The 19,487-nt window shown below is 42.2% G+C and overlaps 1 protein-coding gene across 4 annotated transcripts in view; it reads right to left on the bottom strand.

The window, feature by feature from the left end:
• UHMK1 (U2AF homology motif kinase 1) overlaps nt 1–19,247 on the bottom strand; it is a 512,108-nt gene extending 492,861 nt beyond the window's left edge. For all 4 annotated transcript variants that reach the window (XM_044085882.1, XM_044085883.1, XM_044085884.1 and 1 more), the window contains exon 1: nt 17,485–19,247. In XM_044085882.1, the coding sequence (XP_043941817.1) occupies nt 17,485–17,785 (301 nt within the window). In that variant the 5' untranslated portion in view covers nt 17,786–19,247. The remainder of the gene's footprint in view (nt 1–17,484) is intronic.
• Between the last annotated feature and the right edge of the window lie 240 nt (nt 19,248–19,487).

Genomic DNA, 19,487 nt, shown 5'->3' with positions numbered 1-19,487 from the left:
TTGAAAAATTATAAATTTGCAAACACAGCTAGAAACTTGCATCCTACATGAACTCCAAGAACAGCTAAACCCAAACATAAAACTACTGTTCAATCTCAGCCTTACTACAGGATATGTACCCAAAGAGTGGCGTATAGCAACAGTTGTCCCTCTCCACAAAGGTGGCGCCTCAACGGATCCTGGAAACTATCGCCCCATAAGCCTGACTAGCTTGGTCTGCAAAGCTATGGAAAGGATCATCATGGACCTCATAAATAAAGATATTGGGGACCTACAGACACTGGATCCTACCCAGTTCGGCTTTGTTAAGGGCAGATCTTGCCTCTTAAAACTGGTCAATATCTTTGAAACAGTCACCAAGGCCTTTGACGAGGGGAAGGTGGACCACACAGCCTACCTGGACCTCGCAAAAGCCTTCGATACAATACCCCACTCAGGCATTATAGATAAGCTCACCAGCTTAAATATACACCCCTATGTCACTAGATGGGTTGCAAACTGGCTCAAGGACAGAACCCACATGGTTAGAATTGCTGGAGCCATGTCAGACTCCAAACCAGTTACAAGTGGTGTCCCACAAGGCTCAGTCCTGGGACCTATATTTCTCGGAGGTACAGGCCAACACGGAAGGACTGTGGCTGACCAAGTTCGCAGATGACTGCAAACTGGGCGCCATAATTGACTCTCCAGCCGACACAAGCATCCTCCAAAAGGGCCTCATAGAAACAAACAACTGGTGCCAGAGCCATGGCCTCAAGCTAAACGCCAAAAAGTGTATAGTCATCCCCTTTGGCAAAAACAAAGTGCCCACAAATTACCACATAGGTGGTAATCCATTAAGTACAGAAGAAGTAATTAGGGACCTGGGGACCCAAGTTGATAGCAAACTCTCATTTGATAACCACGTGGCCAAAGTGGTTAGAAAAACATTTTATATAGCCCACCGAATCATGAAGGGATTCACATCTAGATCAGGGGAGGTCATCGTGCCTCTTTACTCATCCCTCATCAAGCCCATAATAGAGTACAATGCCCCTTTTGGGATGTACCTTACCAGACACCTGCAGCAACTGGAAAGACCCCAAAAGTACTTCACCAAGAGGTCAAAGGGCTCTAACAGATGCCATATGCTGCCCGGTTAAAGAAACTCCAGCTCTACTCAGTGGCATACCGCCTGCTCAGAGGCAATCTGTGCCTGACGTATAAAGCCATGTCCAACCCGGAATTAATGGACATGCTGCACCTCAGAAAATCCAAATCCCATCGAGCTATGCGCTCGAGACTTGAATCTCAGCACTGAAACAAACAGGACATGCTGGAGGGACAGATTCATAACCCAGAGGCTCCCTTCACTCTGGAATAAAATCCCAGTCCAGGTTAGGCAGAGTACCTCATTGACGCTCTTCAAATGGAATCTTGATGAGTGGACGGGAGATCGTAGGTTTACCCAGGGTATCACTTCTGTGTCACTGTTAGACAGAGGCACAGTATACTAACCTTAAAAAAGGGCATAGCAAAATTAATTTAAAATGGGTGACGAAAGCCAAACACACTCTGGCTAGGCTTATAAATGCCCTAGTATGAACCTATGTGCAAACTATACCAAAGATGCAACAGGTCAGTTAACCTTATGAGTGTTATGCTTTTTACCTGTAACATAAATGGATTGGTAAATAGATATGGATAAAACATTAGCACACAGAGCACTTTCCCAGATCATTATGCTTCAATAAACACAACAGATAAAACAGAGCATAAACACTTACTGAAACAAGGCTTTAAAGAAGTCTACGCTGCAATATTTCAAGGGGCCAAGAAAACATTTTCCTGCTTTACTAGTTTAGTCCAGTTTCAGAGTTGCTGATTCCTGGGCTTTGGTTGTAAGTTCCTGTGTACTGTTTCCTTGCCTTATTTGGGGGAGAGGAAGTTACCTTGCTTACCAGTGGGAGTGGGAAGCATTGAGCTGCCTTTTGTCCAGTTTTGTGAGGTTTCAGCCAGTAACTAGTAGTTTATTGGTCGTTTTGGGCCAGTTTCTAGCTTTTTCCAGCCCCCTGGTATAAAAACGCGTAAACGCGTTAAGCTGATTTAGCTGAGCTGCCACTGTTGCACACTAGGGCAGCGCCGGTTAGGCAGGTTTAAACTATTCGGCTACCTAAAGTCCACTCTTCAAATTTTCCTTAAAACTACCTTCCTCGAACTATACTACTGATCTAATCAGAGTATCCTATAACTAAGAAGGTAATCTCCACTTGACTCCAAGTAGACTATTCTCTATCTGTTAAACCTAGCACTTGCTCCTACAGTACTTATTACCTTGATATGGCACTCTTGTCATAGATAGTACCCCAAAAAGGTAACCCCCCATTTCTCGGTCACCCACGCCCCCTGAATCTTTTTTAAAGTTTTTATCTATCCTTCTAGCATGTCGAGGGATCAGTTGCTAGTGTCCTCTCCTGCTCAGCTGGTGAACCTGGGAATACTGAGGCAATGTTACAATTGCCTCATGTACACAGACAACCCTCTCCTCCTCCCACAAAACACAAATACTTGCGAGAGATGCAACTATACGGCCAAACTGGAGGCTGAGCTCTCTCAACACAGGACTGGCAAGACCAGTCAGGAGGAGAAGGTTACCACACACACTATAGACCCAGTCTCACATAGCACCATTACAACCTCAAATCATACACATAAACACACAAAGACATACTCGGAGGCTCTGATCAAAAATCTACCAAAACAGCAGAGGCCACCAAAGCAGCCACCCAAACAACCACCACCTCAGAACACAACACCTGCAACACATAGACCTCACAGTCAGAGTGTCAAACAAACAGTCACAGCCCTTAAGGCCAAACACAATGCCAGACACACTAGTCATTGGTGACTCCATAGTCAGACACACTGACGTCCCGCTCACCAGACTGAGTAAGGAGAAGGTCACAGTAAGCTGTCGGGCGCTAGAATCCGCCACATAACGCAAGCACTCAGGTCTCTCAACAGCAAGTACAAATATGACTCAGTCATTGTCCACGCTGGTGTAAACGACCTGAGACGTACCTCCTTGGACTACATGAAAAGAGACATTGAGGAGCTCTCTGATTATGTAGCCCAGGCAGGTATGACCCTGACCTTGAGCAGTATCCTACCTTCACCAAGAGTGATGCCACAATACAGAGATAAGATGATCAGCTTTAACAATTGGCTTAAACACTGGTGTCATTCAAAGGGGATCCAGTATCTGTCTGCCTGGGATGACATGCTGGACAAGCCACGCTGCTTCGCAAGGGACGGCTTGCACCTGTCACCCCTGGGATTCCGGATATTGGCAAAGGCTCTTGCCACCCCAATAGTGCCTTTTTTAGGCAAGGCTCAAATTCTAAACCTACCACCCTAGAACACAAAAAAGGAAAAAACTAAGGGTAATGCTGCTCAATGCCAGAAGTCTCAATCTCAAAATGCACGCACTCGAGGCCCTTCTCAGTATGGAGAACATCGATGTCTGTGCTGTGACAGAAACCTGGTTCAAGGCTCCTGAGAGCACCCCAGCGCTATCAGGTTTTACCTCATATCATGCGTTCCGGCCCCAAAATCCGGACAATACCAAGAAAGGAGGGGGGATATCCATATTCATCAAGGACACCCACACCTCAAGACTGGTGGCAACGCACGATGCATCGGAGACCATCCAGGTGCAATTAACCATAGGCAAGACTGCTCTGCAAATTGTAGCATGTTACAGGCCACCCTCACAAACTCAGGAACCTCACATGGCCTTCCTGAAAACACTAGAGGGGATAAATGTATCACATCACCAAACACCATCATACTAGGTGACTTCAATTACCCTAATATAGACTGGGAACACTACTCAAGCCCAAACACCCTAGCCCAAAAGTTCCTGGAATTCATAAACTCAAATGCCATGGAACAACTAGTCACCATCCCCACAAGAGGAGATAACATACTTGATCTCATCATCACGAACATGGGAGCACAATGTTCAACACCGGAAGTATACCCCTCACTGGTGAGATCAGATCACAAACTAATCTCGCTGGAGGTCCTCATCCCACCCCCACCTGAAATAAAAAAGACCACAGTAAAGAACTTCTCAAAAGCCGACTTCACACTTCTAAAGACTAGTGTGGTCTCCTTTAAGGCCCCCGAGCCGGCGGAAAACAGTACGCAAGCCGCTGAATCACTTACAAACACCTTCTACCAGCACCTGCAGGACTGCATGGATAAGGCAATCCCAAACAAAACAAAGACTCTTAGTACCAAAGGCAAGCGTCCAGTCTGGTGGACCCCAGCCATAAACAAACTCTACAATAAAAGGAGGAAGCTACTACATGATAGAGCAAAATCCTTAAAAGGTAAGACACCCTTGATCACTATAAGTAAAAAACTAAGAGCTCTCATAAAATCATCCAAAGCAAATTTCGAGAGAAAAATAGCTAAAGACTCAAAAGACAATCATAAGGCCTTCTTTAGCTATGTTAGAAACCTAGGAGGAAACTCCCAGATATGCTCAGAACTAGTTCAAAATGATGTGAAGATTACTGATCCTACAGACATTGCCAACATACTGGCTGACAGGTTCAGTGCAAACTTCTCCCAAAAGGAGAGATATCTATACCAAACGATTGCAGCCCCCCAAACATCTCCAGCGCCCAAGTGAGAACTGCTCTCTCCAAAGCAAAAAACACAGCATCCATGGGACCTGATGGTGTCCCCGGCTGTGTGATCCACGAACTCAATGAGGAATTAAACCCACAGCTAGGACAGCTGTTTAATCAAAGTCTTACCTCGGGATACGTACCCAGGGAGTGGCACACTGCAACTGTGGTCCCACTTCACAAAGGCGGTGCCTCCACCGACCCTGGAAATTACCGGCCCATTAGCTTGACAAGCCTTATCTGCAAAGCCATGGAGAGGATCATAATGGACCTCATAAATAAAGACATAGGGAATTTGCAGACTTTGGATCCAACCCAGTTTGGCTTTGTCAAAGGCAGATCATGCCTTTTAAACTTGGTTGACTTCTTCGCAACAGTCACCAAAGCCATTGGCGAGGGAAAGGCAGTCCATACAGCCTACCTCGATCTGGCTAAGGCCTTCGATACAATACCCCACTCGGGTATCATTGAAAAACTCATCAGCTTAAATGTTAACCCATACATCACAAGATGGGTTGCAAACTGGCTGAGTGACAGAACCCACAGGGTCAGAGTTGCTGGCGCCATGTCAGACTCAAAACCTGTCACAAGTGGTGTCCCACAGGGCTCAGTCCTGGGCCCACTCTTGTTTGGCATCTACTTTTCCAAGTACAAGCAAACACAGGAGGGTTATGGCTGACAAAGTTTGCAGATGACTGCAAACTGGGCCATAGTAGAAAACACATCTGACACAGATATCCTTCAGAAGGGTCTCACAGAAACGGATAACTGGTGCCAGAGCCACGGCCTGAAGTTAAATGCCAAAAAATGCATAGTCATACCCTTTGGGAAAAACAAGGTTACCCCTAGCTACCAAATAGGTGGCAATCCACTGAGCACAGAAGAAGTTATCAGGGACCTGGGGACCCAGGTTGATAGTAGTCTGTCATTCGACACCCATGTAGCTAAAGTAGTTAGGAAGACCTTCTACATTGCCCACCTTATCATGAAGGGATTCTCATCTAGATCAAGGGAGGTCATAGTCTCCCTTTACTCATCACTCATCAGACCAATGATTGAGTACAATGCCCCATTCGGGATGTATCTGACCCGACACTTGCAGCAGCTGGAGAGGCCACAAAAGTTCCTCACCAAAAGGATAAAGGGTCTCAAAAATCTGTCCTATGCTGCCCGACTGAAAGAACTCCAGCTCTATTCAGTCGCTTACCGCTTGCTCAGAGGTGACCTTTGCCTAACATACAAGGCCATGTCAAACCCAGATTTGATGAATATGCTTCACCTCAAAAAGTCTAGATCCATCAGAGCCACAAGGGCGGAGACTTAAACCTCGACACGGCTATTAATAGGACGTGCTGGAGGGATAGATTCATCACCCAAAGACTCCCTATGCTGTGGAACAAAATCCCGGTACATGTGAGGCAGAGCACCTCGCTGGCCTTGTTCAAGAGAAAACTTGACCAATGGATGGGAGATCGCAGATATACCCCAGGGATTACCTCAGTGTCACTGCTCGACAGAGGCACAGCAAAATAATGGGTATAGTTCCCCATACTAAAGGGGTGGCGTAAGCCACAAAACGATGGGCTAGGCTTGTAAATGCCCTCGGGCAGATAGCCTAGTATGAACCTATGAACCTATGAATGCACTTTGGGATGCAACTTCAGTAAAGCTCTCAATAAAGTAAATAAAAGTTGAAAAACAAATCTGTTAGGAGAAAAATATAAACAATAAAAAATATACAATTAAGCTGGTTGCATAAGTGCGCACACCCTTAAACTAATACTTTGTTGAAGCACCTTTTGATTTAACTACCCCCCCCCCCCCACAAAAAAAAAAAAAAAAAACTCTCGCTCTCTCTCTGTGAAAACATATTCACTCAAATCAAGGAACCAAAGTGCTCCCTTAGACATGGCAAAAAAGTCACAATCACTCTTGCCCAAACTAGATTCAAAGTTGCAAATGGGGAAAAAGCCCTTAAAAGAATTGTGAGTGGCATGCCGACTTCCTTACCCACAGACATAAGACATGGAACACCAGGATCTTTCAAAACACAACTTAAGCAACCATTATGTAAAGGATCGAACTGGACCTGCTTTCTAGACACTAGTCAGTGGTTACAATACAATTTGTCTATACAATACCAATATATTGTGCAATAGTTTGCAATATGTTAATGAAATGTATTTATTATTTTATTTTTATTTTATTTGTTGACCGGGAGTCCAACTGGATTACAAGTCCATTTTCAGTGGAGGCCTGGGGAGAAAAGCTCCAAGAGAACAATTTTTTTTTTTTTTTTTTACAAAACATAGTTTTAAGGACAGACTCTTGACATACAATTTCCATAGAAGAGACTTTGACATACATTTTAATTAACAGACAGGATACATTCATTCTCTACAATATAATATTACATTTTAGAAGATATCCCTAAGTTTAGGATTCATGTGATAGATTCACTATCAGAGTAAAAACAGAGAGATGTAAAATAAGGCTGTGAGAGCAGATGATGCTCGCTATAGTGGAGAAGGATAACAAATTGATTTACAATATGTCTTCTCCTGGTTTTAGTTGCTTATGGAAAGCACAACATTGCTGGGGCAGTTTTCCCTAACTCCTGGAGAGATGAGATGAGCAGAGCAGTACATTAACAGTCATAATTGGGTACAGTACTATGATTGGTTGGCCTAGTAGAGTTACTCAAGTTAGGTGAAGTGTTCTAATGAGACATTAGCCAGAGATGCCATCCTTTTGTAGATACATAGCAGTGTAACTGCCTTATACAAATAACTGTAACATACGCATTTAGCCATGTACATTTCAATGCTTTGTATTAGTGCTGTGATATGGTTTGTTAAAACTGTGACATTGTCATAACATATTCATCAATTGGTATTTTTTTTTTTTTGCATTTCTGTACCCAGGTCATGACTGAAAAATGTCAGAAGGCTAGCTCATTTACCCAATTATCCAATTGTAAAAAATAAACAAACCTGACAAATCTCCCTCAGGGCTATTTGCTCAAATTAATCTGACATAAACCTCCTTCAGGGCTGCACCCAAGCTTCCCTGTTCCTAGCTGTACTCTTAAAGCCTATTCCTTATACTACCCCCTGGAAAAAAAACACAATGACAGTAATATAGACCATCCATTTAATCACCTATTCTTTCCTTTTATATAAATGCACAGTATTCAAAGCCTTTCCCCATGCAGTCCTATACTCCTTGTAGGCTTACCATTGCCCTGCATGCCTGCCAACTACTGTACAATTTTATTCTAAGAAGCCCTAACATTTTTTTTCAAACCAAAAGAATGAAGAAAAATAAAAATAAGCAACAAGTAACATTTTTGTTATATCAGAAGCATGCTATATACTCATTCGACAGGCGAAGCCAGACTTTTTTATAGTTACACCTATTTATATTCAGTGTTTTAATATAGTCCAGTACTACTGTGCCCCCCCCCCCAAGTAACTGTCCAACCCTTCCCTAAAACTTAGTAGTGCTATAACCCACAAGAAAGTTGTTATGCCTAATGTGCTTCACATGACAAAATTCAGTCCAAATATTACAACTTAACTTCTCATATTTTAGGAATTTAAAACACAAGTATGACATGAATGCTAAATATCCTGTCCTAGACTGAATACAGTTTTATACTCCTAAACATACCACAGCTTTATCAGTAGATGGTCTACTCTTACTTACTACCTCAGGGTGACACAATCAATAAAAATGCATTAAATAAACCCTTCCCTATAACACACTAACAAATTTATTCTCCAGTCACCTCCCTCTGTCCAACTCCATTTACTACTCACTATACTCTTCCATCCTATACTCTTTACCTTTCTTTACTAATATTCTAGGAGACGCGCCAAGAACCTTAAAAAGCTTTGTTTTATAGCAGACACTATTGTAAATAGTTACTTTAGCTGTTCTTTAGTATTGTTCTTTTAGACAAGTATATTTGTTTCATAGCATGTCTATTATCATAGATCGTTTTGTTGTCAAAATTTTCAATAAAAACAATTGAGAAAATAAAAGAATTTTCGGTACTTTTCTGTTAAACCCTTACCATGCACTTTAGGAGCTATTGCCAACTGTCTTTAGGGTCATGCATTCTAAGCTATAGTTTATCAGCCTTAGCACAAAAAAAAAAAAAAAAAAGAAGAAGAAGAAGTCTATATTTTTTTAAGACATATTTGGCAAGAGTATTTTAGCAATGCGGATGAAATCGACTTTATTGTTGAACTCTGAATGTTAAATTTAAAGTGCCTCAATACAAATTATGCCAACACAATTTATTTCTGCAATTTGCTACGACTGACAGTTGGGAATTTTACGAACGTGGCAATAAGGCAGTACTTCCTCAACTTTATGATCGGAGAACGCTTGGTGACGTTCTATGTGTTAAACATTTCCTCACATAAAATAGAGGATATGGAAAATGCTAAATATATTCAAAGCCCAATCTCAATATTTATACTAAACACTACTGTCCTTTTCATAAAGTCACATGTCGTTAGATGGAATCAGTAAACCAAATGCGAGCAAATGCTGCAGGTCAGAGCTCTCCACTTGTTTGCTCAAGAATCAGGGATACAGCCAAAAATTGAGACAAATCAGCTACAATGACTGACTGTTTTTTAATGTTACACTATTTCATTTCTAAAGTTAACATAACAAGCATATTTTGTATTAGCATGCACGATTTTTTTTGTATTAAGAATAACAGACATAAATCTCGGTTGCTAATATAGAAAGTTGTCCTACTCCTAAATCTCATGCTCGCTATTAAGCCATTTTCAAATGAACTTATAGAACAGATAACATGACAATCAGACTCAGAAAATGTCAACCTTGCAGCTGCACAGAAAGGTAGGCTGTAATACAAAAGTTTAGTACTTAATACACTACTTGAAAGCAGTGTCATCTGTCTGACTTGCAGATAACCTACAGTCTACCATGAAAGCAGGTGTGATTGTAACCGTTATATCCATTGGGATTGGGTGACATCTTCTCTTCATAACTGTAAGCAGGAGTCATCACCAACAGAGATTTACGGCAAAGGGGACAACACTTGAAAGAAGATAACAATAGACAGTTTGGGAAATAGAACGTGTACTATCGATCCAAAGCCGTGGGGAAAGAAATAAGCCAAAAGGCACCAGTACAGTTCCTAAAATGTGTGGTAGGGGTTTAACAGAAAAGTACCGAATTTTCTCTGACCAAAAAAAAAAAAACGTACAAACTTAAAACCAATTATTTTACTTTCCAAAAACATATGCGGAAACCAAAAAAAAACATTCCATATACCCTAAAGTACTCCCATTGCATCTTATATGTGGTTCTCAATTTTTAAACACATAAATATTTCAGTTTTTACTAATTGCACATAGTGGAAACAAATAAAAATTAAACTATGATTAATGATTCTGCTCATTTTACTGTCACCCTGCATGCATGTTCTGCCAGTATAACCAGAAACACATGTACCTGCATTCTTCATTTTCACAGTGCCCATTTACTTTTTAATGGCTAAACAGACCTATTTCATCTAAAATAAATATAAACTAAAGTTTACTACAACCACAGATGACCAAACCAGCTAGCCCTCATCTGATTTCAATTCTGTGTCCTGAATGATGTGACAAAATGCATAAAAAGTACCAGTGACTGGAATGCTAAACTTATGTGCTGTATCAGCCCAGCTCGTTCTGTTATGTTAGTGGTTCAATACTACACTACATATAAAAACTGACAGACTGGAAAATAAAGCAGTCATCATCAGTAAGAGCAGCAAACGCTGGAACTAAGCTACCTACTGTGAACTTATCCCCTTATAACCCATATACTATGTTTCTGCAAGCCACATCAAGTCTGTGGGTTGATACTTTTGAGAGCACTGCTATACCCTTATCTGTGGTATGATTTGGGCCTATCAACAGTCCCTAACCAACAGTATTTATCCAATGACCAAAGTACACGTAAGCAAAATAATCTGCCAAACTCTCTTGGAATTTTAAATATATTCACAAGCTTTGCATGAATGTATTATTTATATGTCCATGGATCTCATGGCTATTGCCATTCTTAGGTCACAATGAGCAACTATGTTAAGGGCATTCTTATGGTTTTAATCTGCTTAACAACAGGTGGAAAAATCAATGCTCAGTACCTCACAAGAAATGCAAAATCAGTTGCTATTACTGGTAAGACTATTCTAAACTTACACTAGAAACTAAAATGTTCCTTACAGAGCCCTAGACAAAAAGAAGCATTAAGTCCTTATCAAAAGAGCAATTACCCCTAAAACCTTATGCCTTTGTAGTTTACTATTAACCATTATGTAATTCATCAAAGAATAAAGTACAGTTATGGTAAGATTTTACATAACAGTAGATGCCCTAGCCTTCACCGCTGCAGTATTCATTACAAATGGGGATTCCCTGCTGTGAAGCCCACTGACCGGCCAGTTTACCAAAGTCTACTGTTGCTTTAAGATACACTGAACGTCACTTAGGGTACGGCATAAAGGTGACGCTCAGGCGTACCATCCTCAGAACTGATTGCCCCAGTAGGAAGAGCAGCCCAAGGAGAACATGCACATCCAGAAAGGAAAAAAGACCAGGGGGAGGGAGGGAGTGAATATTGCAGCAGTGAAGTCAAGGACATCTACTATTATGGTAAGACTTTACACAACTGTACTATGTCCTTACATTCACCGCTGCAGTATTCATTACAAATGGGAGAGTGCCAAAGCTCAAGAAGAAACGTGGGAGGAGGAAGCAGCAGAGCCCTCCAAGAGGCCATGAAGAATGGCAGTAGCAAAACCAGCTCTAGGCCTGGAGATACCATCCAACATTATGTTTGGTAAAGGTATGCACAGAAGTCCAGGTAGCAGCTTCAAGAATACAATTAATTAGTGTCCAAGCCTTTGAAAAAAGCACCAGAAGAAGCCACAGCACTAGTGGAATGAGCCTTCACAGAAGAAGGAAGGCCATCACCATGAAAAGTGTAACAAAAGGAAATAGCCCTTGAAATCCAAGTGGAAATAGTTTGCTTGGAAACAGCCAAAACTAAAGACCTAGGATGAAAAGAAACAAATAACTGGTGAGATTTTCGATTTTAGCCAAATAAAATCTGAGCTGTCTATGCACATCTAAGGTATGCAGCACCCTCTCATTGTCAGATTGTGGAGAGGGGAAAAAAGTAGGCAAATTAATAGACTGATTAAGTGACAATTCATTAACCACCTTATTCATTAACCACCTTAGACATGAAAGAAGGGTTAGTATGTAAGGACACCCTGTCCTCATGAAATATCAAAAAAGGTGGACAAGGCATAAAGGCTTGCAACTCAGACACCAGTCTGGCAGAAGTAAGAGCTAACAAAAGAACCGTCTTCCAAGAACAATGTTGCAAGGAAGCTGAAGTAGCAGGCTCAAAAGGAGCCCAAGTCAATTTTTCCAGAACAAAATTAAAGATCCCATTGGGGAGGGACAGGCTTCCTGGGACGTCTTTAAGAAACTGCTCAGCCTCAAATCTAGAAGCCAACGGGGGAGTTAAAGGCAGACAAGAAGAAAGAGCTGATAAGTGGGCCTTAACAGAAGAATAGGCCAAACCAGCATTGAGCAACTTACAAATAAGAGAGAACCAAATGAACATCCACGGAAAGTGGGTCCAGTCACGAGAAAGACACCAAACAGAAAACCTATTCCATTCAGATAAGTAGGATTTCCTAGTAGTAGGTTTCTTGGCCTCCTGCAGGACCTGCAGCACATCCTCAGAAAAACGGTGTCTATGAGGAATCAAAACCCTATCACCCACAATGTCAGTTGAAGTGTGGACAGGTGGGGATGGATAAGCGACCCCTTGTCTTGTGTGAGGAGATCCACCCTGTGAAGTAACTTATAATGACTGCCCCTGGCCAGATGCAGAAGTAGAGGGAACCAGTGCTATCGCAGCCAAAAGGGAGTCACCAACAAGATTTTAGCAGCATCCTGATAAATCTTGAACAGGACTCTCTGAATGAGAGGAAGGGGAGGGAATGCATAAAGAAACATCCCTTTCCAATAAAATGAGAGGGCGTCCACCTTCCATACCAGAGGACCTGGGATTCTGGCACAAAACAGAGGATGTTGTCTGTTCAGAGGGGATGCAAAGAGATCTACTTGAGTACTCCACTGGTGAGCAATGTCCAGAAACATATCCCTGTGAAGCATCCATTCGCTGGGATTGAGTGACGGACCTGCTCAGAGTGTCTGCCACAACGTTCCGATCTGAAGGAATGTACACTGCCTGAAGAGTCACTCAATATTAGATAGCCAGATCCTGTACCAGAAGTGCCAGCCGACAAAGACAGTAAAATCTCGTACCTCCCTGTTTGTTGATATACCACATGACTGCAGTATTGTCTGTAAATACCTTGAGAGGCCCCGCAGAGAAGAGAGGATGAAATGCCTGAACAGCAGCACAAGAGCCTTCATCTCTTTGATGTAATCCTTCCGCTGATGAGGCGACCACACTCCCAGAACCCTCAGGGAGCCAAACGTTGCTCCCCATCCCACATCTGAAGCATCTGTAAATAGATCCTGAGAGAAGGAAGAGGAAGCTGAAAAGGGAGCCCTGGATTCAGAGACAACTGCTGAATCCACCACAGAAGTTCTTTCTTGAGACACGGGAGAAGAGGAATAGGAAAGTCTAGAGGATGCGCATGCTGAAGCCACACCGACTTCAGAAACCACTGGAACTTCCTCATGTGGAGTTTGGCGAGAGGGAGCATCGGAATGTTGGAAGCCATGAACCCCAGAGCTCTCAGAAACTCCCTGGCTGTAATGAAGGTCAGGGGAAGAAGAGTTTGAAAGAAAGAAATGAAAGTCAACGCCTTTGGAGGAGGCAGGGATTCCAGCACTGGCACTGTTTGAAACCTTCAACCCAGAAAGGCATGATCCTAAGGAGGAGTCAGGGAAGACTTTTTAAAGTTTATTGTGAACCCCAAGCTCTGAAGAAGAAACATGGTAAAATGAAGACTTTGCAAAAGGACCTCTGGAGAAGAAGCCTGAATCAGTAGGTCGTCCAAATAAGGAAAGATTTGGATCCCTTGATGCCTGCAAAAGGCAGTCACAGAAGCAAGGCATTTGGTGAACACCCTTGGGGCAGCAGAAAGGCCAAAGGGCAAAGCACAGAACTGAAAATGCCAGGAAGCAACAGAGAAATGCAAAAATCTCCTGAAGAGAGGATGGATCGGAATATGGAGATAAGCATCAATGAGGTCCAGAGACACCAAAAAGGCCTGAGGGAGCAAGAGAGAAAAAACGGACTGAAGGGACAACATCAGAAAAGAAGACACCTTCAGAAAGGTGTTTATATGGGAGAGGTCTACAATAGGTCTCCAAGTACCTTCTTTTCTGGGCACTACAAAACATTCTTGAATAAAACCATTTCCCCCTTTGGGACACAGGCACCTCTCGAATAGTACCCTGAGACAAGAGGACTTGAAGAGCCTCTGAGAAAAAAGGAAGCTGTTCCCGAGGAGACTGAGGAAAGCTCATAAAAGGAGGGTGATGAACACAGACCATGAAGTACCCTTGCTGAATGACTGACAGAACCCAAGAATCCCAGGTGATTCAGAGCCAAAGAGAAAGGTGAAGAGAAAGAGGAATGTGGTTGCGAACAGGAATGTGGCTGTGAACAGGTGGACAGTCAGACAGCACCTGGTTTTTCAGGAAAGGAAGGCTTAAGAATCCATGCAGTCTGACTGGCCTTAGCAGGAGTCGTCCGTTTAGGACCCTTTTTACGTTTAGAAGGAGGGTGAGACTGCCTACGAATAAAGGCTGGTTTAGAGGGGTAATTTAGCTGAACTTTAGACACAGAAGAAAAAAAGACATGCTTAAGCTCCTGTAAAGCCTTCCCGTTGTCCTGAAGAGACTTAAATAAACCAGCAGCCTATCAAACAAAAGAGTATTATCCAGAGGAGCATCCATCAACTTAGCCTTAATATCACAGACAAAGGTCGAAGTTGAAGCCATGGAATATCTCCTCAGAACTGAGCCAGAAGCAGCAGCCCTAGAAGAGGCATCTGCTGCATCACAACTACATTTGATAGAATGATGAACTACCTGAGAGGAAGTCCCAAGCAAGGAAAGAGCTGAAGATTTACTCTCAGCGTCTGAAAGAATCTGACAAGCCTGAGAAAGAAGAGCCAAGATATACCTAGAGATATGGGTCTGATAATTAAATAGCCCTAAATGCTAGGGCAGCCGAAGTATAAACCTTCTTATCCAGCCTATCCATGGTTCTAGTGTCTGTCAGAAGGCATTAACTTGGATGAAGGAAGCAACTGAGATGGCTTATCAGAGACTACAGACACCACAGAGGGGTTTAGCAGCAGAACATTTAAACAAAAAGAACAACCCTCAGGCACCCTATAAAACCTATCAGACTTCCTGGGAGCAGGGGGCAAAGAATCCGGCTCTTTAGAGGCAGTGGAAAAAACATCCAATAAAGCAGGCAAGACAGAAGGAATGGCTGGAGGTTTAGGAGATTCAATCTGCAAGAACTCATAGTACCTCTTATGGATATCCAAAACCTGGGCACAATCCCACTTAAAAAATTCCATCATCCTAGAGATAATGTCCCAAAGATAATTCCATCATCCTAAAGATCATGTCCCAAAGGAAATTTCCTCAGAAGGATTATCTAGGGTATGAGAATCCTCCTCCTCAGATCCACAGTCTAAAGGAGAAGGAGAAGGAATCTGGATAGAATAAGCAAGGAAGTCATCATCAGAATCCACCTCAAAAGAATGCAATTCTCTGGGCCTTTTAGAGGAAGAGGAGGACCAAGTAGGAGCAGGAAATGAAACCCCTTGAGGAGGCCTCAACGACAGCAAAGCATTAAATAACCCCCAAGTACAGGCCTGCCACTCACTTTGTGGATCCCTACGAGCAGAAGAAACATGATTAGTTTTCTGTCTCTTTTTTTTAAGGGGACAGCCATCCTAGAAACCTGAAAAGGCCCAGACACAGGATGGCAGTCCACAACCGTAGTTGGAACCTCTTCCCTAAAGAGAAACTGCGGAACCCCCATAGACCACTACGAAACAGTCAACAGTGGTTCCCTCTGAATGCCCAAAACGGACACCTGCAAAGCCAGATCTCCACTGGCCTCCAACCCAGACGCGGTAGAAGAATCTGGCAAGCCCTCTGGGTTCATAATAACCTCGGGAGAAACTCCTGGCAGAGGCTGGACAGCGGAAGATTCCAGCTTACCTTATGCACCTTCTTCTTCCCTGACTGCTAACCCTTAGGGCAGGAAATTCCATCCATAGTATCTGCAGCAAGAAGCTGGTTTTCAAGATACAATGAAAAGGAAGAAAGCCTACTACAAAGAGTTTTGGGGACAAATGCTTGACAAACTGAACAGGGCATATGGTCGTGAGCAGTACTTAGGCAAAAAGAAACATCATGGTGGTCTTTATGGGGAATCAGTCTCCCACACTGGCATTTACCCTTCCTGGATGACATGAACCCCAAGCAGCACAAAACAAACTGAAAAGTAACCAAAAAACCCAACTGGGTACTTAACTGTAACCATGAGGACTCCAGCAAACAGAAATAAGCACAGGAACGCCAACAGACAGAACAGTAAAAAAAAAAAACTGAGGTAACAGACTGATGGTTAAAACAGCATTCAGACTGGCAGCAAAGAAGTTCTGAAGTTGGTACGCCTGAGCATCACCTTTATGCCCTATCCTACACAAGGAGTGTGTAGGTGATGTTCAGCGTACCTTAAAGCAATGGTAGACTTTGGAAAACTGGCCAATCGTTGGGCTTCACAGCAGGGAATCCCCATTTGTAATGAATTTTGCAGCGGTGAATTTAAGGACATCACTTTAGACACGTCTCCCCTCCTTTTTTTCTATTTATTTTGAATTTGTTAAATCAGGGCAGAGGAAGTGATCCCACTGGACCCATTTCAGTCTCAGCCTGGGGGGGGGGGGGGACAATTGATACATAACATCATATACAGAGTGAATGACAAAAAACAATATATACGTACATTATGTACAAAGTGAATATCATAGTTGGCTTAAGAGGGTATAAAGGCAATTGATAAGACAATATATACACAGTGACCGAATAAAACACAATATATACCTGCAATATATAGAGTGATATTTTCAATACCTATTTAAATTAATTTAAAGTAATCTTGAGCTCAGAGAGAGAATGCAGACTAAAAGGCAAGCATTGACAGCATCAATAACAAAGATAAATGGGGTTAGGGGTTGGAGTAGCAATTAAGGAGAGTTTATTACAGAGACAAAGTACAGGGTTTGAGTCTCTTCTGAAGGAAAATGGCTAACCTTTAAACTGCCCACAGAATCAGCTAATTTAATACTTACCTATGAATCTGTTATTTCATATCTGCAAACGGAAAGTGGCTGAATGGCACAAACATACCAATATTCATCATACCAATATTCATCATGTATAAAAAAACTACAGGATCTTGTGGACGTACTATAAACAACATCTCAAAACACAGTGAATAAAACTTATCCAGCACAACCATAGTGACAGCAACTGCATACAAAAATTACAGTAACATTACCCAAAGCTCATCAAAAGGGAGAGAGCTCAGAATTTCCAACTAGATGTTCTCTCTTCTTCTTGTTTTGTAAAACAGAATATTTCACATTTGAATTAATGCTCAGAATATTTAACCTACACAACTGATACAAATTTAATACACAATTTGTGTAGGCTTAAAATAGCTCATAACAATAATTATTTACCTATATTTCTGTGGCCCTGCAAGGCTTCGAGTGCCTGTCTCTCCTTATGAAAACCATATTCTCCACTTTCTGTATCCAGCTGAAATGCTTTCACTGCTGCATCCACACCAGAATTCACATGGTAAACAGTGGCAGATGATCCTACACCTAACTGCGCCCTCACCACCCAAAAATGCCCAAAAGCCTCAAATGACAGAGGGGCAAGATAAAATGACATAGGGAAATGAAAATAGCCACCAAATTTCTCCAAGGGGGCAGCACCATAATTTGAAAATACATTAGGTCTGAAAAGAGTATCCATTGAGGGAATGATTCAAGACTGTAGAAGACTCAACATGCAGCGTACTGTGCCTGACCTCAGGCAGTAATGCCAAGGCAACTGCATTGAATGACTGACACTTAAACAGTCACTTGGGTCAAGAACAAGGCAAAAATCTTCCACATGGCTACAGACAAACACATTTACAAATATTTATATCCCAAGCATGTAAACCAAAGACTGGAAGAGTTTTTAAAAAAATCAAGGAACGTCTTAAAGCATATTTCGAGAACCAACTTAACACAATTTGATTACAATTTGACAAAAAAAACTATTACAAAATAACTGCTACCGATTTACACCGAAAACGTAAGATTTATTTACGAGTGCTAACTGCGAATGTTGGTAAACAAAACTCCTAAAACAAACTCAAGAATAAATAAACATGGACTATCCCCTTCCATTTGTACATCAAGCAAAATCTGACCTATACACACAACTGTAGCTTGCTCCTACACCATCGGATCAGAAAAGGACTGCTTACTACACGATGTTGCAGAGGAGCCGCCTAATGCAGTGGCAGTGCCCACCGCTTCAGAAGTTTGGTATCCCAAGTAAGGCCCAGCAGGAAGTTTAAAGACAACTGTAAAATTTTGTCTATAACGGACATTGCACAGGTGCCGCCTCGGATATTCAGTCCCAAACCAGACACAACACCCCACTACTTATTATTCCACCTAGCTGCCCGGTAAATGCAATGGAATACAGCAAAAAAGATATGAGTAACAAGTTAATCTAACTCTCTCCAAATAGTCCTAGTTACTTAGGAAGCCATACTAGCGGAAGTATAACATCGAACTCTCGGACAAGAGGTTTAGTGCGGCAAACAAATCCGTCCCATAGTACAGTTAGTAAACATTCCGTTCTATGCTTAGGCCGTTTTGTTTCAAGAATTGGCGTTTTCTACGGTTTCTTAGAAGGGACATGTTTCTTTCTTCGATTAAATGGGATGTCGTATAAGATTTACAGAAGCAAAATATACAATAACATTTAGTTCAATAAGTAGTTTAGAAAGCAAATCATGGATGGAAAATGGAATTATGCTTAAGTAGGGCTTACTACCATCACTGACTAATATGTTTTATGCTAGCAACATAGTGCTTGTTTAATTGCGTGGCGTGTTTTCAGTTCATCTGTACTTGTTTGTTTCCAAAGTTAATGAAGTGTAATTGTGCTGCGAAGTATTACAATGTTAATGCGACTATAGCGTTGCCGTTTCCTTAAGGGTTAAATGTTAACTTAAGGGTGAATATTCATGCGGCCAAGTAGCCTGAATCACTAATCAGTTGGGGGTGTTCAGCGACGTGACCGTAATGTTGGGTACGAGGTGAGGTTTGCTACTGCGCATCTGGTGACCGTGAGTTTGCGATCTTCGATGTCGCCAGGTTAACTGTCATTGAAAACATGTACGACTGCCCATCAATAGTGCCCTCAATCGACGACGGGCCACTCAATTAACTCCGCCCACTGACGTTACAATGGGTAACGGTACGTACGTCCTAATCTGAACTGTCGCATGACGTGAAATAAATACACGCTCGCACACAGACTGTTGAAATTTGGTTTTGGACACGGTGTAAACATCTTAGTAGCTCGGAAGGCAAGGGAAAACCGGTTTTGTATGTAAACTTAAGTATTCCCTTCACTCCGTACCAGTGTATGGGGCGGTGTATTTGTTTTAAAA

The sequence above is a fragment of the Protopterus annectens genome, chromosome 10.part0, assembly GCF_019279795.1.
Source record: "Protopterus annectens isolate FY-2018-M chromosome 10.part0, PAN1.0, whole genome shotgun sequence".
Lineage (NCBI taxonomy): Eukaryota > Metazoa > Chordata > Ceratodontiformes > Protopteridae > Protopterus > Protopterus annectens.
Note: the sequence above shows the minus strand (reverse complement) of the source record. Positions and strands in the feature narration are given on the sequence as shown.